At 46.2% G+C, this 26,282-nt stretch overlaps 1 protein-coding gene across 2 annotated transcripts; it reads right to left on the bottom strand.

Moving 5' to 3' along the window:
* Window positions 1–26,067, bottom strand: UBE2G1 (ubiquitin conjugating enzyme E2 G1). Of its 2 annotated transcripts, XM_054166469.1 has the most exons (6): window positions 25,778–26,067; window positions 11,317–11,419; window positions 8,282–8,379; window positions 7,083–7,261; window positions 2,435–2,558; window positions 1–205 (listed from the first exon to the last, which is right to left on the bottom strand). In XM_054166469.1, exons 1-5 carry the CDS (start codon window positions 25,821–25,823, stop codon window positions 2,472–2,474), a joined length of 513 nt encoding a protein of 170 aa, XP_054022444.1. In that variant the 5' UTR covers window positions 25,824–26,067; the 3' UTR covers window positions 1–205; window positions 2,435–2,471. The 2 variants fall into 2 exon arrangements, with proteins under 2 accessions (XP_054022444.1, XP_054022445.1); XM_054166470.1 differs by lacking the exon at window positions 25,778–26,067 and having other exon boundaries at window positions 8,282–8,374; window positions 11,317–11,422.
* Window positions 26,068–26,282: the final 215 nt, after the last annotated feature.

Genomic DNA, 26,282 nt, shown 5'->3' with positions numbered 1-26,282 from the left:
TGAAGGTTAAAGCAGTTTTTATTAGATTTCAAAATGCGTAATCATCTCGTGTTGGCACTTGTTAGGCTCTTGTCAGCATTGATAACTGGCATGTTTTATTGCAGCCCAGTTCCAGCCAGTGTTTGCCAACTTGTAACAACAGAAGTCCAGCAATAGGTGGGTAGAGTGCAGGAAAAAAACAGTGCCATGTTTCTCAACTGGAGACCTACAAAGAAACCACAGGTATTAAAACAAACCCCCTTATCATCCTCAGTTATGGTAAAGATGTTAAAGTGTTTCAGCTCAAGGAGAATATCATCACTTGTGCAAGAACTTTACGTACCTCTGGAGAGAGGATGCTCAAATCCCACCTCATCACCCGACAGACTTGGGCTTGAAGACCCAGAGTGCTGAACTCACTCAGCTATCAGCCTGGCAGGCTCCTGCTACTCCTGCTGCTTGCAAGCGCCATGTGGAGACCTTGGACTGTTCCCACACAGGGCTACAACTCCGCAGCTCCCGTGCAGCACTTACTGTGAAGGATGGACTCCGCTTCCCCAGGCAGGTGTGGCAGCAAAATGGCACAGCAGGGACACCGTAGCTCCACAGCCAGGCTATGTTTGTGCACCAGCTCTGTGGCCCCTTCTCACCCAATTCACTGCCCATCACTTTCTTAGGAGTCACCAGGACTTAGAAAACCTCTCAACACAGCCAATTACTGGAATACTTGTCACGAGCCTTGCTTCACCATGGCCAAGTCTGACATGGCAACAGAGCTGAGGTTAGCTAAGGACACTCTGCAGCATTACTCACAGCTACTCCCTTTCTCACAGAGAGAAAACACTGACAGCTGCATTAATTTGTACACTCTAGTTAGAGGCAGCTGTACAAAACATTCAGTTCCTTTGCCTAGGCTTTTATCAATATTAAGCTTTTTTCTGTGCTTCTCACTGGACTGGAGAAAGCTCTGCTCAATCAACACATTCCTGCAGAGAGGAGACACTGCAGTGCTGGTATGTCACAGATGGAGCCTTCCCCCACCCCCAACCCCCACAGTTCTTACAGCAGGATGAGAAAGGGAGGATCTCCTGTACAACCCTGGTGAAGAAAAATCCGCTAGCAGGAGCATTTAGCAAAGGTGCTGCAGTTGTTCAGACAGTGCAAGCCCTGTAAACAACCACCAGTGACACACTGGCCCACTCCCCAGCTTCCATACCCTGGAGCTAACCAGCACTCATGACTCCAGGCTTCTCAAGCCACTTCACCTGCCAAAGCAATCACTGAGCAAAGGAGCTTTGACAGGAAGCTCTGCTTTGCTTTCAAAAGTAAGACTGGGCATTTATTAGCTAGCTTAGGAAGTTCTTCCTTGGCACACTAAGATTAAAGTGACCAAAGGCCAGGTACTTAAGGGCCACCTTTGAATAGTTTCTTTTACAGGAGCTTTATTCATTATTATTACAACAAGTCTCATTCAAACGAGGATGGGACTGTTCTAATTACAGCTGGTATCTTGAGTCATATCCCATCAGCATCTCTCAGGTTAGAATCTGTCCAGACTCTCAGTTCAGTTTCCAAAATATCATGGCTTTGCTGAAGCTATTCATAAGCCTTCATCAGCACAAAATGTTTCTTGGTTGGGGAAAAAACCTTCCACCTTTCCTGATGTTATTGAAGGGCAACAGCTCAGTTGATCCTTTCTGATATGCTTGTAGACAGACATTCTAGTAAAACTTCCACCCAGACTTGCAGCAAGCTTCCTAACAACCTCACCAGTGACTTATTTCAAACCTACATGCAAAATGCCACCAACACCTGCAAGGTATCTCCACAGAGCTGCAAGAACGTTTTTAAGAGTCAAAAAAACCCCACTCTTCACAGTAATCCCAGAACCCCAGCACAGTGGGGTTGGAAGTGACCTCTGGGGATCACCCAGTCCAACCCCCCTACTAAAGCAAGGCACTCACAGCAGCTTGCCCAGGGTCACAATGGCCAGGGGGTTTTGGAAGCTCTCCAGAGAGGGAGACTCCACCACCTCTCTGGGCAGCCAGCTCCAGGGCTCCAGCACCATCAGACCAAATAGGATTTTCCTGATGTTTAGGTGGAAATGAAGGAATGATTCCCCCTCTTTGATTACAGCCCTGAGTGCTATGAATAAAGCAGGACCAACACCGATAGAATAACTTCAACTTCTGAACAGTGTAAATGCAAGAGAAGCCCCACAGCCTTGGCAGAAGGGGCTGCTCCTGCACTTGAAACCGATTTTAGTCTCTGGTATCACATACAGGCACAGAACTCCACAGGGACCACGCAGCTGACAAGAAAGGTTTGGGGGTTGGTTTTGGAGATTTGGGGCTTTGGCTTTTTAGCTTTTTGAGAAAAAAAGAAAAATTAGTTCAGCACTTCTGCAGGAGATCCTCAGCTGGGGCAGCTGACTTGTCTTGAGAAGGATACTTACCCTGAAAAAAGTGAAGCTACTAGCTGCTGAATAAGTGTCACTCAAAAGCAGTTTCTTGGCTTTTCCTTACACAGCGGGCAACTTTCCTTTTGAATTCTCCATTTCTGTCTTCTCTCCATTCTTTCTGTAATGGAACAGACAGCTTTCAGATGTCAGTCCTACAATCAGGCACAAGCTGTAGGATGGCTCTCAGTGGTTATGTCTGCAGGCACTGGCCATCTAGAAACACCGACATTTGCTTACAGTCCTTGAGCTAGTCACTGGAAGCCTAGAACAGTCAACACTTCTGAAAGCTTGTTGTGGGTGTCTCTGCAGGCTGCTCACCAGCCAGTGAGGATGCAGCCTCTTCCCCCTTAGATTTCAGGCATTTTTCAAGACTAACCTGGTGGCTACCTGTATATCACAACACCTAGGCTGAAATCTATTTACTTCAGCCTGCAAAGTAGCAGCAAACTCCAACTGCAGACCACAAGTTCTTGTTAAAGGTTAGAGAAAACATCCTCAACTGCAGTGCTGAGAAGTGACCCAGCTACTGTGGAGCCAGTAGTTACTGTGAGATTTTTAGGGTAGTTCCATCTATCCAGGACACTCCAGGACAGCAACACAGAGGTCACAGTATTCAGAAGTGGCACAGTGTCCTGAGAAAGACACCACCTTCTGGTTAGGCATGGCTGCAAGATATTGGCTCCACAAGACCAACCTTGACAGACCACTCAGCACAACTATGGGGATGGTCTTGGTGAAAAGGAGCTAATTTCAGAACTGCATAGATGAAAAACAAAGATAAAAGATAGACAGGAAGACAGCAAGAGGCACCCAGAGATGTGCACACCACAGAATCCCAAAACCTCCACAGGAAAACATGCAAGTTTTGAGCTTTTTGTGCCAGCCTCTTGGTGAGCTGGAAGCACAAGAGCATCATACAGCCTGGCTGAGGGAGACATGCTGGGTACTGTTTTAGGCAAGAAGTGGTGGGAAAGTATAAAGAACTCCTTAGTTCATGAAGCCACTCCTACAGGTCTTAGTTTTTGATACCAGCAACACATTCTTACTGCAGGGGTGAGGGAAAGGGTTAAAAACCCCAACACCAAACCACTGCAGTTTTACCCAAAGCTATTAGCACACAACACTTGCAGCCCCAACTTGGCATGAAGGTTGTAGCACATTTGAGGAGAACTGGCATATCCTAGCAGCTACCATCTCCAAGCTCACCTAGTGAGCTCTAAACCAAGACACCTAGCCAGTCAGCACACTGCCAGACTAGCAAAGCCAGCAGCTCTTATCCTTCCAGTGAAAGCACAAATAAAGCTGCTTAGTAATTGTTTGGATTTTCTTCCCAGCAATTAATATAGCCAGCATTCAGTTCCTTGGACTGGGACACAGGACAGGCCACAGAAGGTAACTTAAGCATGAACTTGTTTTCTCTCTGAGCTTCAGATTCTACCTTTTATACCTGTAGCTCTATAAAGCCAGTGTTCAGAGCTGGATAGCAAAGAGCTTCTAATTTGTCAACAATCTCTCAAAAAGCTCTCATTTTAAGTCAGAAACTGCTCACTTCTCCCAGTATCTGTTCATGCTCCTGTCCCTTGTTGTCCTGCTCCAAGAGCCATGAGATAATTTCTTTCTCTAGGGAGCAGCTATATCCTCTGTTCCTGTAATGCTGTGACCTGCCTGTAATCCCTTATGCTCTAAACTCACTTAAAACTAGGTTCTAAGCAAGGTTATCTTTTAGTAACTGCCAAATACTGCTGTTGCACTGAACTTCCACTTATTCAACCAAGTGGAAAGCATCTTGACAGCAGCTCAAAATAACAGCACCTGAGTTGCTGATTCTTCATTACCTTGATAAGTATTCTGGTGAATATGAAGAGGCTGCAGCTGACAATCCAGCAGGAGCAGCACATGGAGTTTAAAAGTTACTTGGAACATCTATTACCATGCTCAGAAAAACAGCTCTTAACAACCCAAGTGACACCACAGTACTGTCTTCAGTCAGATCTGGATTTCAGTTCTTGGTTCTTTCAAACTGGACTAGAAAACATCATGTCTCATCAAGACAGTGTCAAGCTTTACCCTAAGGTTTACATAAACAAATTCCTGATTTTTTTACCTAACAGCTCTGAGGCAAACAAATTTAATAAAAATAATTAATCATTCCACAAAGAGCAGAGTGTGGGGCACAGCAGAGCCTTTGATGCTGGGATGGTGACAAGCTAAATGTAAAAGCTTTCTCCAGTGTTAGAGCAGCTGCACTCAACATACAGGAGCTTGTCAGCTGAGGAACTCTGACTGTACTTCTAGCAGTTCATTAGCAACCTGCTCCTTCCAGGGCTCTCAGGTTTGCCAGCAGAAAACATCCACGTGTCTGAGGATTTGTTTCTACCAGTAAGGTGAGACAAGGGGAGGTCTAACACTCAAAAGAATGCTAAAACTGGGAATTCTTCACTGCAGCTTTGTGTTTGCTTTTCTTCCCCCATTAAGTTTGTTCCACGTGAGACTATTTTCATGATGAGCTTCCACATCTGGAAATATCAACAATCACAGGAGATCAAAGGTTTCAGGAAACTCCACTCCCACTCACTCTGCAGCAGTTAGACCTTTGGGAAGGCATCACTAGCTTCACAGAGCAGGTTAGCATGCCTCTACAAAACTCTGCATCTTAAGATTACCATCTCCCTTCTCCTCACTGTCCTATTTAGAAGCCCTAGAACTTCCCTGTGAGAGGACAGCGTGGATTGGTCACTGCTGAACTGCAAGTCAAGAGCAATTCAAAGTGTGCTGGCATACCTTACCTGAGTGGGGCCTCAAGTCTCTTCCCCCACTCCCTTTCAAAACTGACAATTTTTGCCTTCCCCACCACAAATGGTTATCAGTCCAATTGCTGTTCTGCTATGAATGCAGCTCTTCCAGAGCTGAGTGATGTGCTTACATACCCACACAGGACAGGCCATGCTCAGGGACACTGCTGCATAAAAACACTTCCACCTCTCTCAGGACAAAGCCCTCACTATAGACTGACTGTGGTCTTTAACCACAAACCAGGCTTGTTCATCACTCCTTAACCAGTCACTCCAATCTGGCACAACACTTCCTCTGGACTTCAAGGCCAGATGCCCAATGAAGCTTGTGAGCACATTCTCAAAGCACGCATGAGGAAGAAATTCTTTCCACTGAGGCTAGGGAGACACTGGAGCAGGCTGCCCAGGAAGGCTGTGGCTTCCCCCTGCCTGGAGGTGTTCAAGGCCAGGCTGGATGAGGCCTTGAGCAACCTGAGCTGGTGGGAGGTGTCCCTGCACTTGGCAGTGAGGTTTGGAACTGGATGAGCTTTGTGGTCCTTTCCAACCCAAACCATTTCATGAATCTATGAGTCAAACCTACTGCTTTCATCTATGATCCTGGGCAACTGCTCTAGAGAGGTGAATGCAAAAAAGTCACACCAACATGACACTGAAGGACCCCACCACATTTTCTCCTCACATTCAATAACTTTTTAACAGCTAAATCAATCTTCCAAAACAACAATGTTGGTGTGCTACGCATAGCAGGAACCAAAAATGTTGCAGAAGAGATTAACTTCCACATATAAATTTAATGGCAGAGATAACCACTCCATGTACACATCCACACAGGATTTTACAGCCAGCTTCCCTAAATTTAAGGCTGAAGAAGTTTAAATTCATCCATTAAGTATCTGTGCACCAGTTATCTACTATAAATAAATGTCTCGTTGCATAGAAGTTAAAGCACTGCCTATGAAAACTGACAGCATCTTTTCTTTGCAATCTGTTAGCAATTTTCCAGGGTAAGGACTAATTCTGTTTCACACCATGACTGCTTTCCCCCCCAAAAAAGCAGCCTGTGATATAAAAGGGTCTTCCAGAAGTTACTGTTTGTCAAGCAAGAATCACGGAATGGTTCAGAATGGAAGTGATCTCAGAGTTCATCTACTCCAAGCCTCCTCCTATGGGCAGGGACACCTTCCACTAGACTCATCCATCCTGGCCCTGAACACCTTCAAGACAGGAGGTATCCACAACCTCCCTGGCCAACCCATTCCAGAGACTCACCACCCCATACTGAAGAACTCCTTCAGCTCCAGTCTAACCCTGCTCTGCCTCAGCTTCAAACCATTCCCCCTTGTCTGTCTCCAGACACCCTGATGAAAAGCCTTCCTGTAGGATTCCTTCAGCTACTGGAAGGAAGCTCTAAGGTCCCCCCAGAGTCTTCTCTTCTCCAGGCTGCACGACCCCAGCTCCCTCAGCCTGTCCTCATAGCAGAGGTGGTCCAGTCCTTGGAGAGTCAAGGGGCAGAATCCCCTCTTTTGCCCTGCTGCCCACACTCCTCTGGATGCAGCCCAGCACACAGCTGCCATCTGCACTGCCTGAGGGCACTGCTGGCTCATGGGGAGCTTCTCAGCAACCAACACCCCAGGGCTTTTTCTCAGGGCTGCTCTCAACCCACTCTACACCCACTTCCACATGGACTGGGTTGGCAGGGACACCTCCAACTAGATCAGGACACCCAGGGCCACACCAAGGCCGGTCTTGAACGTGCCCAGGGAGAGGGCCTCCACCACATCCCTGGGCAGCCTGTTGCAGGTTCCCATGGTAAAGAGGACAAGCAGCAGACCAAGAAAAGAAAATCTTACCGCTGCATCCACATTGGCAGGAGAATCACCATTGGGATCTGCCAGCATGGAAATGACACTAATCATGATAGTTTCCACTGTGTGAATGGGCAGCCAGCGTTCCTCAGGTTTTTCATACCCATATTTGTCTTCTCCAGGCTCATGAAGAATTGAAATGCAGACATCACCGTTCTTGTCAACTACAAAACAGAACAAGGCGTTTTTCAGTCATGATCAACAGGCTGGCAGGGCTTCAGCATACTTATGGAGCTGCTCATCTTCACTCCAGCTAGGCTGGAATGTTGGTAGTGAAGACACCATACAAAAAAGGAAAGTCATTAACCATTGCAAAACTGCATCTGTACGGACAGGGCTCCAAGGAAGCCTGTGATGCTTGGACCTCAGGCAGACAGGGCACATAAGGAACAATAAGGCTGCTGCAGCTTTCAAGACTATTCAGGATTCCACTAAAGCTTTTTCTGTTAAGTTCAGCAAACTAGAGTGATTTTTTCCCACAGCAACAGCATCAGATGGATGTTACTGCAGTATATTGTAATAGCTAGCTCCTGGAATTTGAAGCCACCTGACAAACGCTCTGATACTTCCAGAGCTGAAAACTAACAGCAGGAAAACACTCCCTCTGTCCCTTAACCCAGGAGCACTGGATGGGTCTCCTCCCAGCTTTCAACGTCAATAATTACTTTAGAAACTAAAGCACATTCCTCCTTCCCAGTGAAAACCTTCTCCTGTTCTATTTTACCTTCCTGTCTATGGCCAGCAGTCCATAAGTAAAGGAGATATTAGGATTTGTCTTTGGAGGGACTAAAAAAACGCTGTTACTTCTTTTCATGCTTCACCAGAGGACAGCCTTGGCTCTTCTAGACTGAACTGCCAAACTAGTAATACCAAGGTGAAATATTAGAAGGTAAAGCAGAAGGCAGCTGGAAGTCAAGGTGCCTCTCAGATGGGAATTGCACACTTGGGAAAAATCAAAAAATCACTGAACAGCTACCAAGAATTCAAGAAGCTCCTTCCAGGAGCAGCCTCTCAGAGCAGCTCTGTTAAAAACTCCACCATGGTTACCGCTTCATTCTGAAGTGAAGATGGCAAAGCAAACGCCGTGTTTCACAGTTCTAAGAGGAGCAGCACCGTATCCAGTTGTCCCCCCTGCACTCTAGCTCCTAATGGCAGGAGGAGGTCGAAGCTCTGCCGTTCCTTACCGTTCGGGTGCCAGATTTCGGTGATGAATTTCATTTTTGGCGGCCTCAGCGGGTAGTCTTTTGGAAAAGTAAGATGAGCCTTGAACACACCACCTTCACTGGGGAAGCAAAAATATCTCAGTAGAGTCTCTTGTAAGCTCAAGCTGAAGACTGGAACTTGCAGATATATCAAAGTCTAAATTCACCCCTCACACAGCTTAACATCGTGTTGATAACGAACAGCACCAGCGCTTCCATGTGCAATGCAAATGGATTAAGAAGATCCTTTCACAAGATACTGCCAGCTCCCCAGCTTTTTTAGAATTAGGATGATGTTCCAGAGGGGAAAAGCTACACACAGAAAAAAAGCACTGCCAAGGAATTTACCATCTGGAATTACAACTTAACTTCTCCTCCTAGTATATTAACAGGGAAAATATGTATCTATTGCAAATAACCTCCCTTCTCAAGAACAACCCCTTAAATTTCCTCCTCTATGCACTTCAGTCCTAACTTCTTGCTATCAGTCTGCAGCAGTGAGCCTCAGGGGGAAATTTAAAAGCTTTATAGTCATGTCTACTTTTCTGAAAAAGGCTTCCAAAAGTACCTTTTCAACACTAAGCCAAAGGGACTCAACATGGCAGCAATGTGTTCAGCATTAGTTACCCACTGAAATGGGGAACAGTAAGAGTTGAGACACATCCGTGTTTTAGCTGGAGTTACAGCACATTAACTCAGGCAAGTCCATTGTGGTTTGTAAAAATATCCAGGCCTTAATATCTGGGGACAGTCCCTTTTCAAATGTGGGAAAGTCTCTTAAACAGAAAGCCTTAAGAGACCTTATTAACGTACTATAACTCCATACATATACACACACAGAGTAACTACAAGCACTCTGACATGTGCCCAGTCACTGGCACTTGTCATTGGTGTTTGGAAAAGAAAAATGAAATTAGAAACTGCAAAGGCAGAGATTCCAAAAACTGGAAGGTAATCTGCCAACCAAGAAGCACAAGATGTGCAGCATGACAAGCCACTCCTCAGCAGCCACAGAGACAAAAGAATTGCTGTAAAGACAAAGCTCTTGGATGCAATGCTCTTTCCCCACTGTGTTTCCAAAGCAGTAGCAGCCAGCATCTAAAGCCCACAGGCTGCTTGGAAAATACCAAGTTTCACAACCACTAAGCAAAGCTATACAATTCTCAAAAAACCCAAGCCAAACCCAAAATGCATTAGGTATGACTTGGCTCTTAGGATAAAGCACCTGAGGGAATCTGAACCCACAGCATTTGTTTTTCACAAGTTTTAGAAAAGGCAGGCAGTTTCTAAAGATTCCTGGGAAGGGTAAAAACTCCAGACACACTGGCTACTTCAACACCCCTACTAGGCCGGACAAGGGAGAGCTGGTAGTCCCAAACCACTTCAGTCCTTTCTTTCAAAGTGAAACAGTTCTTTCCCTCTTTAAAGCAGCAGATCCTAAAGCTACCTGTCTCCAGGCTCCTTGCAGGGAGCAGTAGAGAGCAACGAGGCCTCCCCTCAGCCTCCTTTTCTCCAGGCTGAACAACCCCAGCTCCCTCAGCTGCTCCTCCCCAGATTTTGTTAACTACACATAAATACAGCTCTTGAATTGGACACGTTAGACACCAGTTAACGAAGCACAACTGTCAGTTAAAGGAGATCAGTGCCATTTTCAGCAATATTGCTGATCAAGGGGTCAGTAGATTTGTGCTCTGAGTCTGAAGTCTTTTTAGGTAAATCGTGAATAAAGTAGGAGCAGGAACAAGACTAAAGTTTGAAACTGTTGAACCACCTGGTTCAGTTCAACTCTCGTGTTCTGATGTCATCATAAACAGAGGAGGGAGGAAGAATTCAGTAGACTACTACTCTGAAAAGCAGCAACCAGGGACTAGAAGGGAGCCTCAAAACAAGCTCAGCACCTTATTGAAATGGGAAAAAAACAATACTACTGCAGTTTTTAACATCTAAGAAGGGGTTCAGCTAGAAGCAGGATTTCTTTACTAACAGTATTTATATAAATGGCCAGGAGAATGTAACGGAGCTGTTCAAAAGCAGTCAAAGTTGGAGAACTCATCTTGTGCAAGGCTTGAGAATCACAATGCAGTGAGCTTGAGAAGCTAAGCAATTTGATTACTGTGCTTGAGCTTCTACTTAGAAGTCCAGAGATAGAGGCATGCAACAGCTTCAAGTGGGAAATAAAATTGACTCAGGTAAATGTCACTGGGCTTTCTGTAACAGTAATTTACCACTGGAAGAGCATAATGAAGGGGAATAGGACTCATCAAGAGCTACACTTAAACCTAACCTCTTCTGGGCACAGAGCCTTTTCCCAGGAGCTAGAGCATGCATGTAACATTTATGAGAAGGAAATTGTTCTCTCAGTTTTATATGATCTAGCAATGCAAAAAGAAAGACTTAGTGAACTTAAGGCCCAGGAGAACAAAAAACAACTTACAGTATGAACTGCATGGGTTTGTGTTCACATGCCAAAACCCCAGACCTTAGGATAAAGAGAAAAGCTCTTTAAAGCCCACAGTGCACTATTTGCCAACAGTTCAAATCTGATGAATACTGAAGGTGTCTGGGTCACTAGGAATTTCTCTCATCTTATGGTGACAGACCTTGAGGCTAATTCTATGGTTTGCTGCAACTTTCCCAGCTACATCCCGTTTCAGTATTTCCCTACAACCACCAGCATGAAGTTGTAACAGTTCAAAATGGTACTGGCAGCTAAACTAGAGCCTCATAGCAATAACAGCAAATAGTGGATTATACCTGCCTTAGAAGGGTAAGGAAACAAGCTGCCTCTAAACAGAGCCTGTTTGCTGATTTCTACCCAAGCATGAAGGATCAGGGTTGCATTTTCCCAGGACTGCAAAGCACTTGACAACTTCTTGATAGCAGTGTCAGCTATTTACAGGCATTTTACTAGCAACAGAACAGCACCTAGCTTAGTATGAAGATTCAGGTTAACTTCTACTCACTTAGACCAAAGTAGAACTAGAAAATCCAGGTTCTGTATAAGTGTCAGTACTTACTAGAGTGTATCTGGAGGACCAATAATAAGGACTTCCCATCGATAAAGATCATTGTCATCTATTAAGCCCGCTGAAAAGCCTTCCACTGGATTTTTGTTGAGCTCTGTGTAGGAAAAAGAATTTAAGAGTGACTTTAGTGTCTGATACGCATTTGCTGGTCTTGCTCACACCTCTATACCCGACTAAAACATCACACGACTTGGCACCTACCGAGGGACTCATGGCCTGGGTGAAGACCCTCAGCTCCCCACCACGCCCAACAGCATGCTGCCAGAGCCGAGACCCACTAGCTGCTCTCAACTATCAAAGTCCCTCTGGAGAAGGTGGAGCAAAACACCTTAGAAGTTTAGGACCAGACACCAATGGGTTTGTGCCCAAGTCAGAAAACAGATTTTCTACTAAAAAAAGCCATACTGCTTTACAAGAACCCTGGGGAGCCAGACCAAACTAGAGTCTATCTCCAACTCTAGAAACTGAAAGGAACGAAGTCACATTATGTTTCTATTTAAAACTAACACCCTGCTGTCTTTAAATGCTTTCAGATTCTGAAGGAAAAAAAAATAAAAAATTAAGACCTGTGTCCAGTGCATCCTTGACAACAATTTACTGCATGATGAACTACTAGATGAGAGCACAGAAGATGAGCTGCTAAGGTTTTGGGGGCTGTGCGTTGTTTTGCTTCACACTTTTTTCCACTAGTGATAAGCAACATAGGACTCAAGTTCCAAGGCTACTTCATGCAGCCCTTGCCAGGTAGCAGGCTTAGCTGGAAATAGCCATGCAGAAAGCCAGGCTTAGACATAGACTCCATTGAGTTTCTGTTTTCAGCTGGCTCCAGGAAAAAGGACAAGGTTTGAAAATAAATACCTCATAGGAGTTCTGCCTAAAATTCACCTTGGATGTGTCGGGGCGGGGGGGGGGGGGAATGCCTTTTAACTGATACCTATGAGTTAAAAACTGCCATATTAAAAATGCCATATTGATGCCAAGTTGCAATTCTTGATATAGTATTTCCCTCACTGTTATATTCTACAGTACAGCTGGTCTACAACACCCCCCTTGGTAAACCCAAGGCATGCAATTTGTGTTGATTTTTAGGAATGACAGCCGAGTTCAGAGGCCTTTGTGATACCTTCAGGTACATGCAGAAGGACTTCTCAGAAGAACCTCATACCTTTATGGAGTAAAGGCTACCAGGAAGTCCAAACCCACTTGCCCATAAGATTGCAGTCACTCTTTGCCAGTTAAATTCTTAAACTATTTAAAGCAGAGTTTAGGGGCAGGAGGGGGGAAAGCAAGCAGTAATCAGTTCAAACCTTACAACGGAGGAGTCTAAGTCCATGCAAGTTAAAAGCTGCTCAGCTCACCGTAGGACCAAGGTCCTGGAGAAACAGACATCAGGAATACCAACTTTGTTTGGCCAGTGGTAATTCAGAGTCAAATCTGTTCACAGAGGTAGTGCAATGCTAAAATCCCAAAAAATATATTGGAAGGGCTCTTCTTAAAAGCTGCTCAGCAGGGGGTTAGTCAGAGGAGATCAATCATTCCTTCTCCAAGTTGCAGGACAAAGACTTAGGTACTGAACCAAATCATCTGTTCTCATGACAGTGCCTGAAACAAAAGGTGCTATTGTGGGCTGATTAACCAAGACCAAGCCTCAAAACCAAAACCCACAGCATGGCCAGTGAGCAGGCCAAGTTTTGCCCTTCAGCATCTATGAAATTTGGTGGAAACAGCAGCATGGGCTTGAGTAACAGCTCTAATTTTAGGTCAAAGGGGCAGAACAATTAGGCAAGCGTCTCAAATGACTTCAAGTTCCTTACTACTTACTACCTCCCTACTACAGATATTCCTCCAGCAACAGGTATTCAAAGTTCCACAACATCAGTAGTTGAACACAACCTGCTTTTTCATGCAGTCATTGGAAAGTTTAAATACTAGATTTTGGTATCTCACTGTACAACTTTCAGACTTGAATTGAAGCCTCCAAAACACAAGCTCCCTGATTTCTGAATTTTCCACAGGGTTCATGCCAAGCTCTGTCTAAGCTGCTTTAACTCAAGTTGCTCACATTTAGCTTCTTTATTGTTTGCCAGTTATCACTCCTCAGTGATAGGACTGTAAGCAAGCCTGCCAGGAGTTAGGACTCTAGCAAATTCAGTGTGCCTCTATCTAAATATACCACACTGTTCTCAAGTCCACCACACATTTTCTTCTCTGCTTCCTGGTTCGTGTTATTTCAAATTTCTTTTTACATCAGTCTCAGCCTCCAAACATTCTTTATCCTCAAGTCTTTTGAAATGTGTTTCATGTACTTGTTTCCAGTAAAAGCCAGCTCTTGCACTCTGACTCATACCTAAGACCTCACAGCACTATACTGCAACAGATCCTACAAGGAGGAGTAAGATTGCTGGATGTCAATGCTTGGAATGCAGAAAATCTGTAGACAGCCACTGACACAAATCTGCAGTTATGGAAATCTGCTTAGTGGATGCTGCCTAGAAAGCAAATTAGAACGTTGCTTTTTTTCACAGAAGGGGGCATCTTTGCCTGTAAAAGGTTGTAATTTTCCTTCTGCAGCCACAATACTGAAGCATAGTCAAATAGCCAGTGCTTGCACAGATACTTTAGTCTGCAGTAAAACAATGGCTATATGAGCATAAGCTTAGGCCCCTTCTCCACTAGTGGTATGAAGAATTAGCATAGGCAAGTTAAAATGAACTTTTCCATCCAGATTATTTATGCTGAACTGCTGGTTGGCAGACAAAAAAAAAAAAAGGGAGTTTCAGGAAAGTTTTGCACTGGGATGTGAAAACCATCATCCTTGGCTGCTTTACCACGGCTAGCTAAGAGCTGCTACCCATTAAAACCTGTAAATACTGAAGCCTAGGGTTTGGCATTTCCCCCATGGCTATAGCCAATGCTGCACAAGAGAAAAGTTAACTAGTTAACTACCCCTCTCTCTCTTACCCATCTCTTCACGAGTTCAGACTCACAGCAGTGAAATCCATGCACCCAAATACCAAATGAACAGCAATTCCACCATGGCGAGAGGATCACACAGTCAGAGGGCTGCTGCTAGGCAGAGGGACTGCTGTCCACCAACCAGAGCCTCTGGTGACAGTGACAGGGCACTCAGAAAAATGAGACACCTGTTCTCTGCATCTGTCATTTCCCACCAACTACAGCAGTTAACCACTTGCAGCCTGGATAGGAGGACAGAGATGAGGAATATGCTTTGCCAAGCAGAGGATTCAATTCCCTCCTGCAGGCAGGGAGAGGGGGAACAAACACTTGGTAAAGGTCCTCTCCAAAACCCTGTTGAAGATCTAGCTTACAAGCCCTAGAAAAGCAGAGAAGTCAGACATCTACAAAGAAACATATCCTTCCACATTTTTTACCCCCCTAGTTTTCCTGTGAGATTTTTTGTTTAGCTACAGCTATGTTTTACTTTTAAAAACATAAACAAGCACATTGACACATTCCCATGGTATCCATGACTAAGTGAGTCAAATTTACCTGCTCCTGCTGTGTATTACACTCTATGGTTTAGTCTTTCTGCCAATATTTTCTGCATTTCTGATAGATTAACAGATTTTTTTCTTCCCAAAGGAAAAACAATTCTTGCATTCAGTCTAGAGGCAGTTTCAGGTAGAGTCCTCCGCAGCTCAAGCAACAGCCAATGGCCAAAGCAGCACAAACCTGGAGAGCTGCCAAGCAGCACCATACTGGGAACAGAATCCTGTGGCTGCTCATAAATTAGACATTCAGTTCCTTTAAACCCAGTTCTCAACCAATACCCAATTTGGGAGGTAAGGAAGACTAAAGGTCTGTAATCCAACAGAGCAGTTGAAGTCCAGAGCAGACTCTAAAGGCCAATGCCCACTCTCCCACACAATCTACCCACCACACGGCGGTCCTTTAGCAGTGTAGCTCTTACCAAGGCTGAACTAAGTCACCATGGCCGTAAGCTTGAATCAACACACTGCCATAAACTGTGCTTCCAGTTCAGTGTTTAGTTCACACCAAGATACTGACTTTCCCACACTCATTAAAACTGCCTTTATACAAGCCGAGAGACCTTTGCCAATCCAAGAGCAAAACAGCACTGACAAAAGTGACTAAGCAGAAAGAACCCCATGGGTACGTGGAGCAGCTATGTATGGCATCTAAACTTCTCAGCTTAACGTTTGGCCCTGCCAGCCACCACACACAAACATGTCAGAGTGTGTTAAGCCACCTTGCCGTACAAAACACTCAAAAAAGTAAGGTTATACATTATTTTTAATAGCAGCCTCTTCAGTAAACTCCATAGTGGTTGAGTTTTATGCAGCCCATGGATTGAGGCCCTGAGTCCAGCCCAAGTCCAAGCTAAGGCTTCTGGAGAAGTCATCCAGCTGACTGCCAGTTCCCATGAGCAGGCCATACGAAGCTTCACATTTGCTAGATACTAGGCTTGGGTTTTGCTGGTTGCTTTTTTTGTGAGTCTCAGCACTAGTCCAGGAGCTTCTAACAACAGTACAGCCCAAAGCACATTGTTCTAGCCACCTTCTCCATAACCCAGGCTGTGACTTATGTAGTTACATGAAGTCAGCTATGCTTTCCAAGACTCTCCCTTCTGCTTGCACAGCCAGCTGGAAGCCTCCAATTCTAGATGATTAGGGCTAAGATAACGGTAAAAGTAACATGATCTCCTTGCACAGATGTACTCCCAAAGGTCTCCATACTATCTGCCTTCATCAAGTTCTGTCTTGCTCCACAAGCACAAAAGGTGTAGACAAAATGTAGCACAAGATATGCTCCTGGTAGCCACTTCAGCAGTGACCAATTAAGGCAGAACAGTTTTCATCTCATGACACTAATTATCTTGGAGTGAGACTGAAGCAGTAAAGACAACCAGTTCAGTAGCAGCTTTAGATTTGACTCAGCTTCAACCTGGCAACTAATGTGCTCAGCTTCAAGCATCATGCCCTGCTGGTAAGGACAGCCTTACAGACTTCTACAAACCCATTTCTCCCCTCGGTTCAGAGATCTTCCAGGAAAGGCTGCACAGTCAGTTAACAAGAAAGCTGCTCACAGAGGTCACCTCAGTGTAGTGCTACAGCTTCCTGCACTGCTGCAGCAGTGTGCTTTGCTTACCATCTCCTCAGCAATACCTTCAGAGCCTTCCAAGGACCTGCACAGTGCAGCAGGTTTTAGAAGGATGGAGGCCAAGGCTGGTATTTCTTGATTGATATTTAGTTTTCACTCCCAATCAGCCTCCTAGTGAGGGCCAAAGCTCAGCTCTGCAAACAAGAGGGCAGCACTAGCCCAAAGCAAAGAGACAGAAGCTCCTCTAACTGAATTTCAGTACCAGAGAAACCTGACTAGACAAACTGGATTTCTGTACCCAGTGAGGTGTCCCATTATTCTAGACATAAGCTAAGGACAGTTTCTTGACTGGGTATGCTGTGCAGCTCAGTGCTCACCTGAGTTAGAGCATACTTGAAAGCAAGCAACTGGAAGTTTTGGTTAGCTACCAAGTTGAAAAGTGACAAATAACCAGAAGCTTGCAGGTCTTTGGTAACATCTTGGTTCTTAAAAAGTTGGCTGTAAATCAGTGGAGGTGGACACCAATAGACATAGTCAGTGCTCCTTTAGACATCAGTCTCAAAAAGATTTCAAAGCCAGCTCATAAACACAGCCTCAATTAGACCCCAGACAGCAGCTGTCCCTGCTTGTCTGGCAGCCCAGTTTACCTAGCCCACAATCTACTCCCATGCACCACTTTACCTGGGAGTCAAAGGCAGGCAAGAACAGGGATGATCTATTTTAAGATATTTTCATTCTGCAGCACTCAGAAGCCTTTTCTGTCCTTTTCCAATGTCCAGCCTTACCGTACAGAGGAGGAAGGTCTCTTCCCCCTCCACACGATGTGTTTGCCGTTAGGCAAGCCTCTGAACTCAGAAACAGTTCCAACTGTGGAGCAGTTGCTCCTAAGTTTGTGTTTGCTAAGCCCAGAAGAATTTTCTCTCAAGATTAAGGTGGTGTTCTGGATACTTTCCTGTCCAAACCAGCTTCCACAGAACACTGGAAATACAAAATATACTGATGAAAAACTTTCAATTTTGTAACTATTGTTTGAAATTTTCAATAGTTCTGCTTCCAGAATTAAGATTCTCAGCAGTCAGTGTAGCACATATGTGCAAATTAATAGAAATCATGTCATTTTGGTAGAAATTCAGAGTAACTGTTTCCTGAAGAACAACTGCTTGAAGCACACTAGAATAATAATAAACCAGGTTGGAAGAGACCTTCAAGATCACCGTGTCCAACCCCTCAACCAATCCAACACCACCTAAACAACTAACCCATGGCACCAAGCACCCCATCAAGTCTCCGCCTGAACACCTCCAATGATGATGACTCCACCACCTCCCAGGGCAGCCCATTCCAATGGGCAATCACTCTCTCTGTATAGAACTTATTCCTAACATCCAACCTAAACCTCCCTTGGCATAGCCTGAGACTGTGTCCTCTTGTTCTGGTACTGGCTGCCTGGGAGAAGAGACCAACATCCATCTGTCTAAAACTTCCCTTCAGGTAGTTGTAGAGAGCAATAAGGTCACCCCTGAGTCTCCTCCTCTCCAGGCTAAGCACCCCCAGCTCCCTCAGTCTCTCCTCTTAGGGCTATGTATCCCACCACACTGGAATATAGCAGTTATATCCCTCAGGTTAAAATGGAGGTTGAACAACAGGTCTGTTAAAAACAAACCAACCAACACCAAACCAAGCAAACAAAACAGACCACATCACACCAAAGCAAATCAGCCCTTCCCAGAAAGGTCTGAATTTGGAGGGGGAAGTGGTATGAGTAAGGGAAGAACAAGGTTAATTAAAGAGAGAACAACCCTGGATTCTGAAGCCCACATCTGGAAACAAGGCAGTATGTCCCCAGGAAACACTCAGTGGTTTGCTCTAGAGTAATGTGCAGCACTGGGCCACATTCCTCTGTCACCCTCAGTACAGCAGCAACACCTTCATTTTCTCCTGATGTGTGTTTCCAGACAAGTATTAGGCAGGTACACAGAACTGCCTGTATTTGAGACTCACTCTCAGCAGCATTCAGCAGAGACCTTGCTGAAACCCCAATTATCTCATTCCAAAGCAGATGTCAGGAAGAGGTCAGATGAATTATAGTCTACAAGTAATTATTTCTCCCACCTACTGTCTACTGCATACAGCTGCTAGGATTTACCCTAGTTGCTAGTCTTATCAGTTGAGTTAAGCATGGACAGCAGAAGTTAACCAACTTCGACAGCTGTCCGTGAATTACCAAAGCCACAAATAAAGTCCATCCAAGCATCTTCTGAGCAGTTATACACACATCAGTCATGAAGCAGCACTGTTAAAGCTAAGAGCTGTGGGATGAGTGGGTTCTCCACTGTGGAAGAGATTCTACGAAATACACTAGAAAGGCTAGATCACAAGACTGTGCCATAATGAGATGTCAACATCTGAAGAGTTCAGCAGAAGCCTTCCTCATCACATGCTAAGTTTCTGTGCTAGTCAAGGACATTCTCCAGCTTTTCTCTCACTTATAATGAGAATAGCAGGCTTGCAGATCCTGATTTGAGCTGATATTCAGCAGAGTTTTAAGACATTTCTTAAAGTGACTCCTGACAGCAGCATCTTTTAGATCAGTACAAAGTACAAGCCAGCTAAAAATCCAAAACCTTCCAGTTTCACCTCCTTGGTACTGGGATAACTGCATGCACATAGACTTCCCTTGACTAACACTTCCCCTATAGAAAAACTGTATGGGAAAGCCTTCACCAAGGGTTTCTATCATTCTAGGCTCATAGCAGCACTGCTAACATTCACACCCAGGAGATCAGTTATTTTTGTGAAAGCCTATTTCAATCAGATTGCTATACTTAGTGTTCTTGCAAGGGCTGGATATCTGATCTCCCTTCCAGCTGATATGCCTTGGACATGAGAGCAGGAAGGAGAAGCAGATAAGAACACTTACACTTGCAGAGTGGCCTAAAGCTCAGATCCACTAAATTCTGAAGGCAAAAGATCTTGCCAAGACCAGTCTAAGGGCAGATACCCACACACCACTGAAAACTACAGCGCACAGCTGGTGCAGCATGGTGATAGCACAAGCCTGCATGCAAAGCGTCACCCAGATTCTGTTCCCATATGCTGGGACAAAAAGCAGACACTGAGCTCCAGGAATCACGTGCCCCCCTCCTCACCCAAGCCACCTGCTCTTCTTTCTCCAGGCACCTAACTTTGCACACTTATCTTGGCATTTGCTTAGTTCATGCTTTCAGAATGGCAGCCACCTTCCAGTGCAGCTCCACTGTGTTAGAATCCAGTCACTGTGCTACAAACAAAATGCTGTGTTTTAGATCAAGAGAGAGATCACATTAAACACCAGAGGAAGCAAATTCAGCACAGTATCTCTTTAATGCCTACCAATTGTACCTACAAGGTTTACTTGTTTTCAGACTGCTTAGAAAAGGCCATTGGGAGAACTAAAAAACTACTTAGACAGAATTACTTGGTCCCTTTTGTGGTTTGTACAAGTTGGATGTATGTGCTCTATTCCTAGCCTTTCTTGCCTTAAAAAAGTAACAAAGACACAGAAGAGTCAAGGCAGAATCCATTGGAATTCTAATACGTGCTTTTATGAGTGTTCACTCCTCTTCATTTATCTTAGATCAGTTTCACTTAAACTAAAAAGAAATTGTCAACCAATCAACAAACCCTTACAATATCCAGTTCTTCAGCAGTTAACTCCAATACCACAGATGGAATCACTACCAGCCACAGAGCAAGGGACTTGTGAGATGTGTGATTAAAGTCTCCATCCATAAAACAGGAATTTTAACGAAGGTATTGTCTCAATACAATTATTTTTTCCTCCCTACTTCTCAAGATCTCAGCAGCATTTTCCCATTCACCATTCTAATGCAACAGACAGAAATCATTCCACTGTTAGATGTTCATTCTTTGGTGTAACTTACAATGCCTTGCTTTGGGAGAAGCAGAAAAGGAAAAGAACTCAAATTCTGGTGAGATACTAACCTTTGAGGGAAACAACCTAAGCTGAGCTAGCTAGAGCCAACTGGCTGACTACAGCTGCCCCATCAAGGAGTAAGTTCATCAAGTAGGTTGCTGCTGCTTCATCCTGTTCAGGCAACTGGTTGAGTCATCAAGCCACTCCATTGTGAGGTTGAGCTAAGCCTCACTGTCAGCATCCCTGAATTTTTGCTCATGTGACTGTTGTCATAAATATACTTTTCTTTGAAGAGGCAGAGTTCACCTTGCTTCTGCAAGAGGAACATTTGGAAAATTAACACAAGCACTTAGTGAAGTTTGCTACAAATCACATCCATCATGTCATTTGCAGTGCAGAAATCAAGGCTGCTTGTGCTGCCCGGACTCTAGTAACCCTAAGAGAACACGTTTCAGTTATGATACCATTGTAAAGTCAGCATGAGCAAGGTAGCAGCCTCACAAGAAACAGGATTATCTCACCTGCCATAATACACTGCAAGAGCATTAAGGTGAGTGGCACACATGCTGGACCTAAGCACTCCCAAAATCACCACAGCAGTGAAGACTGATAGTTACCTAAAAATAGGGGTCTTTAAAAAATTATGCAGGAGTGAGAGGGGGTTATAGCATTTCAGGTGATACTGAAATTAAGTTTGACATGTCCAGGACCCTGGAGTCTTAAATATTCAGGAAAATGCAGAGTATCACTGACTGTACAAAGAGGCCTCTCTCCAAGGAAGAAAACAGGCAGACTAGCAGCAACTCAATACTTCAGATCAGTGCTGTTCAAATGATTATCTCTGACAAACCTACTGTAAGCCAGTAAGCAGCCAGCGCTCAACTGTAAACAAAAGCTTCTTGTACCACCAGCCACTCAAGACCTACCATCCCAGCTTCTATTTATAAAGTGATCTTAATTCCCTAATTCTCTCAGAATTCACTACTATTTTAAAAGCAAATCCCATGTAATTGCCAGAAATTCAATTAGCTCAACATTACACTGCAAGTTTTCCACTCAAGGAAGTAAAAACTGTTGAAGTGTCACAACTAGTGTTTAACAGAGTTTTCTGATTTGTTAATTAAGACATTCTTCCTTTAAAATAGGAGCTGAATACACTTTGAATTGAAATAATGCCATGTTTCTCATGTTGGGAGAGAGTATTAGAGTGTGGATTTTTCTGTATCCTAAGTTGGGAAATATGCACAAGACAACTAACTGCAGCCAGGAAGGGCAGGGGTATTCCCCCCTTCCCAGTGCTCCATGGCTATTATGCTAAAGAGGACTCGCACTTCTGGTTTCACTGCACTACCCATTTAATGTGTCCTGCCTACATAATTTTCCTGGTTGAACTAGACAAATCTGCCTACTCTCAACAAGTCTGTGTCAGCAAGGATTTGGTAGAAAGATGAAATAAAAGCATTCAGAGAAATGCTTCTGCCTGCAAACCCTTGGGTTTGACAGCTGTGGAAAGTGGAAGGGAAGCCTTACACTCTCAGTTGTCTGCTGTCTCTTTTTAAAGAGCAGTAAGTTTGGGGCTATAGAGAGAACAAATCTTATCCTCCCCCCTCATCTCCCTGGGGATGAACCCTGCTGATCCAGAGCTATACCAATCCACATGCTTGGTGTAGATGTTTTTTGAAATTCAGAGGCATGTAACATTTTGATTTTCTTCTGCACCATACCCACAAGGAGCAATGGCCAGGTCATGGCTCCTATCTCACCTTATAGCCAATCCACACAGTGCCTTTCTCCTTAAAGCAAAGTACCATTGGAAGAACAAAGCTATTTATTGAATTTTGAGACATTTCCAGAAGCTTCTACAATTAAATTGATTTGAGAAGGAACAGCTATTTAACTTCACATATCCATAGAGACAAACCTTCCCTCAGCTCTAACTGGCACTGCTAGGCAGAGATCCCCACTCACCACTTCCTTTAAACAAACAAGCAAAAAAAAACAAACCATCCAAATTGCAGGCTCTATTTTGTGGCTGCCATTGCATATCCCTTCTCTTAGAGTATTGGCAGCATCCAGAACATGCCACTTAGGCTGACAAGCATGTTGCATATATGGTGCTGTGCTGCATTACCTGCTCAAGTTACAGAGTGAACCACCTCGCTCCAGAAAAAATAGAAATGTCTTCATATACAGAGCAACCCCAGGTTATGTTGGCAAATTCTGTTCCCTGCTTTTATAAGAGCCTTGCCTTTAAGTCTCTCTGACAACCAGGAAGTGCTAGTTGACCTTCTCTTTAACAAAGCCTTCAAAAATTAAAATGCCTTTTTTCCCCACAATGCCTTTATTAAGAGCCAATGTATGTGAACTACTTTATAACTTTCATTTCTTCTCCTGTCATTTCCCCTCCCACCTTGGGTCTCATCCAGTAAAGGAGTTTCTATATTCCTCAACTGCTGCTCCACCATTACATGGGTTTCAAATTCCTCCTTCAGCCTCCCTCCACTTTTGGATGTCTTGCTCCCAGTCTAACAGCTTCACTTCAGATCTCTTGTGCTTGAATAATGCTAATGTGATAAGTGATCTAGAGCAATTTAAGCTAGTTTAGATCATGTAACTCTCATCCACTGCCTGTTTCCTGTCCTCCAAATCCCAAACACTAGACACAACCCAGTGACTCACCACACCTGATACAATGCAAAGCTGCATGTAGCAGGAGGAGTGAAGTATCAGCCCCACCAGGGGAGTGAATAGTACAATGTTGAGCAGTGTAGGTGTAAACAAAGGGGCATATTGGAGCAGTTGAGACTTAGAAGACAGCAGTAGGGAAGGAAGATCAGACACCATCTGCACTGCAACTTCAAGTAGCCTGCCATCAAACAAAGCAGTGCAAGTCTAGTTCAGCTCTGTTCAAATGTTGCTTAGGTTATCACACATGGAAAAAACTATTTTCCTTCTCAGGTCAGTTACTCCAGATGGGACTTTTGAAGAGTTCAAGACTCTTCTTCAGTACTCACCACACACTCACAACTACTTTTCTATCTGTTTTTGGTAGTTTGAAAGGATACCAAGGGCACTAATATTACTGAAAACACTAAAACCCCACAGAAGAGTTGGATGTTACATGCAAATACTTACAGTAGTTGAGAAATTACAGCTGAATCAGTGTCAGTAATAGGGGCAACTGGAAAAGCTTCCCAGTTTTTAACCATTACACATGAAGCCTTCAGAAAGATAAACAGAAATTAGCCTCCAAATCTAAGTCTACAAGTCTGCTTACACATCCAACCACCCTGTGCTGACAGAAGGTCTTAAGACCTCACAAGACAAAGAAAAAAACAACCCTACATAACAAAAGTCAACAGCTAATACTTATTATCAAGAGATTTCAGCTAAATGTCAAAACTTTCTTTCTTGGAGCACAATTAGTCAAATCAAAGAGAAATTCCAGCCAGCCAAAGAACTCTATTAGGTTACTAAATCTTAGTATTTTTTTTAGCAAGTTAGAGAGCAACCACTCCACACTACTGCTTCCCTGCAGGGATCATTTATAGAGAAGAGCAGCTTTGCATCAAATCCAGTCTGGAGATCCTGCAGTAAGCTTACCCGTACTGTCATCACATGCAGACTCCTCACAAAGTCACTAACAACCTGCTTGTGTTCAGCAGTATGTATGTTGTTTTAATGTCACCTCAATGGGGTAAAAGAATCCTGTGCTACTAGGTAACCGTGTGCTACTAGGTAACTTACCAACTAAAACTAGAAGATCGTGCTGGAAGCACATCTTCTAGCTTGCTAGACCCGGTTACGCAACTTCACCTCCTTCCTGTGAACAATGCTGGTTTCCACCCTCACGCTTTCCAAGACACAACTGAGGTCTCAGGCCAAAATCCTCCTCCGGGAATTCCCGTAGCACTTTGTGACCCTGTCCCTTTGTATGGCCACGCAAACTTCAGCCAGCGCTCTATTTGTCCGAGTTTAGATACACTTAACACATATTTCCTTATCTGGGTATGAGGCAACTTTTACGTAAGGGCCGAAAAAGGCAACCAGATTCGCCCCAGGTGCCGGGCAGACCTGTGCGTTTCCTCGGGGGGATTGCATTCTGTCGGCCTCAGAGATCCAGACGGCAGAGGATGCGGGAGTACCGTGGGGGACAGAGAGGCGGCAGGCTCCTCGCCGCCTGTAGGTCGTTTCTCTTTAAATCTGGCAGCCAGCGGCACATGGAGCTGCATTGTGCGCCCCGCCGCCCGGGCGGCCCTGCGCATGCGCCCGCCCGGGCCCGGCCGAGCCAGGTCCCCTCGGCAGCAGCGGCCCAGGCAGCGCCAGCGCGCCCAGCCACCCGCCCGGGGACAAAGGGAGAGGGCGGGGGAACGAGACAACGAGTGGCGACGCGGAGCCAAGCTGCCACCCCGCTCCCCTCCGCCGCGGGCCTGGCGCTCCGGCCCTTCCTGTCTCCGATCGCAGCCTCCCAACTCCTCCTTCCCCGCACCCATCCCGCCCTGCCCTCTCGCCCCCGGCGGACCCCCTCGCCCCTCCCTGCGGCTCCCCCCCCCGCAAAGCCGGCCCGATCCACCCGGATTCCCGTGTTGCCCGGTCCTCTCCCCCCAGTTAGTGCCAGCGGTCCCCGGCCCTTCTCCTGACAACAAAGGGGAAAGCAGCCTTCCCCTCCCGATCCGCCCGCCCCGGCACAGAGCACGGGAGGTGAAGGTGGGAGCCGGAGAGGGGAAGCGGGACGGGGGCACCTCAGGTCCCCACAGGAGGTGTGCGCAGCACGGCTCTTCACCCCGCGCCTGAAGTACCGTTTCCAGGAGGGGTAAACACTCCCTCCTCCGCTTCTTTACGGGGATTGACAAATATCGCCTCACACCACGGAGGCTTCCCCGCACACATCCCCCACGCTGCGGGAAAGAAAGCTCCAGCTCCCTTCTTCCCACTGCTCTGGAAAGGCAGGGCCGCGAGAGATCGGGGAGGCTGCCAGGCGGGGCTGGGGGAAAGAGGAGGGTGGCACGGGACAAGCGGGTAGGCCGTTGCCAAGCCCCACTTCCCTGCCGGGACAGGAGCGACGAAGTAAACGCTCCCCCCTCCCCCCCCCCGAGCCATGACGGCCCTCCGCACCCCTCCCCCCGGCTCCCCTGGCAGCGATCGCCAGGCAGGCTCCCCCTCCCCCCCTCGGCCTAGTTCCTTCAGCTCCCGGCTGGGCAGGAGAGCGACGGGGGGGGGGGGTTGGGTATCATAATCTCCCCTTTCCCCTTCCCTCCCCCCCTTCCCCCAACCTCGCCGGCCGCCCGCCCACCCCCTCCTCCGAGCCGGCAACCCTTCCCCCACCGCAGGCCCCAGCCCCTCAGAGGCCAGCCGGCCTCCACTCCCCTCCCTGCCGCTCTGCCACCCCACCCCCTCACTCCTTCCCGCAACGGATCGCCTTCTTTCCTCCCCTCGGGCCCCTAGCCCGGTTACCTGCTAGTTGTCTCCGCAATAGCAAGGCGGACTGGAGCTCCGTCATTCTCCCCGTCTCTGCCTGGGGAAGGAGTCCCGGCAGCGGCGCGGACGGCGCGGCTCCTGGTGTTGCGAGAGCCCGAGGCGGCGGCGAGTGGCCCTCAGCCCGCCCGCACCGCGGCCCACGGGGGTCTGGCTGCGCGCCCACCGCCGCCACAGCACGCGGGGTCCCTGGCAGGGGCGCACGGCCGTGGCTCCGTGCCGCCCTCCTCCTCACCACCGCCACCTCCTCCTCCCCCCCGCCCGCCAGGAATTTCACTGCACTTGGGGCCGCGGCGCGCACGCGCACTCCGGACGGCCCGCCGGTCCTTCCGCGGCGCCATCTTGAGAAGGGGATGCAGGGCACGGAGGCGGAGTGAGCCGCCCTTCCGCCGCCATCTTGAGAAGGTCTCCGTAGGGTTCCCCCACCCCCCCTTTTAAAGCCCTAGGCAGCAGCGGGGAAGCTGTTGCCGAGGAGCAGGCGTAT

This window comes from Dryobates pubescens, chromosome 13, assembly GCF_014839835.1.
Source record: "Dryobates pubescens isolate bDryPub1 chromosome 13, bDryPub1.pri, whole genome shotgun sequence".
NCBI classification, from domain to species: Eukaryota; Metazoa; Chordata; class Aves; order Piciformes; family Picidae; genus Dryobates; species Dryobates pubescens.
The sequence above is the reverse complement of the archived record's forward strand: the minus strand, read 5'-3'. Positions and strand labels throughout refer to the sequence as shown.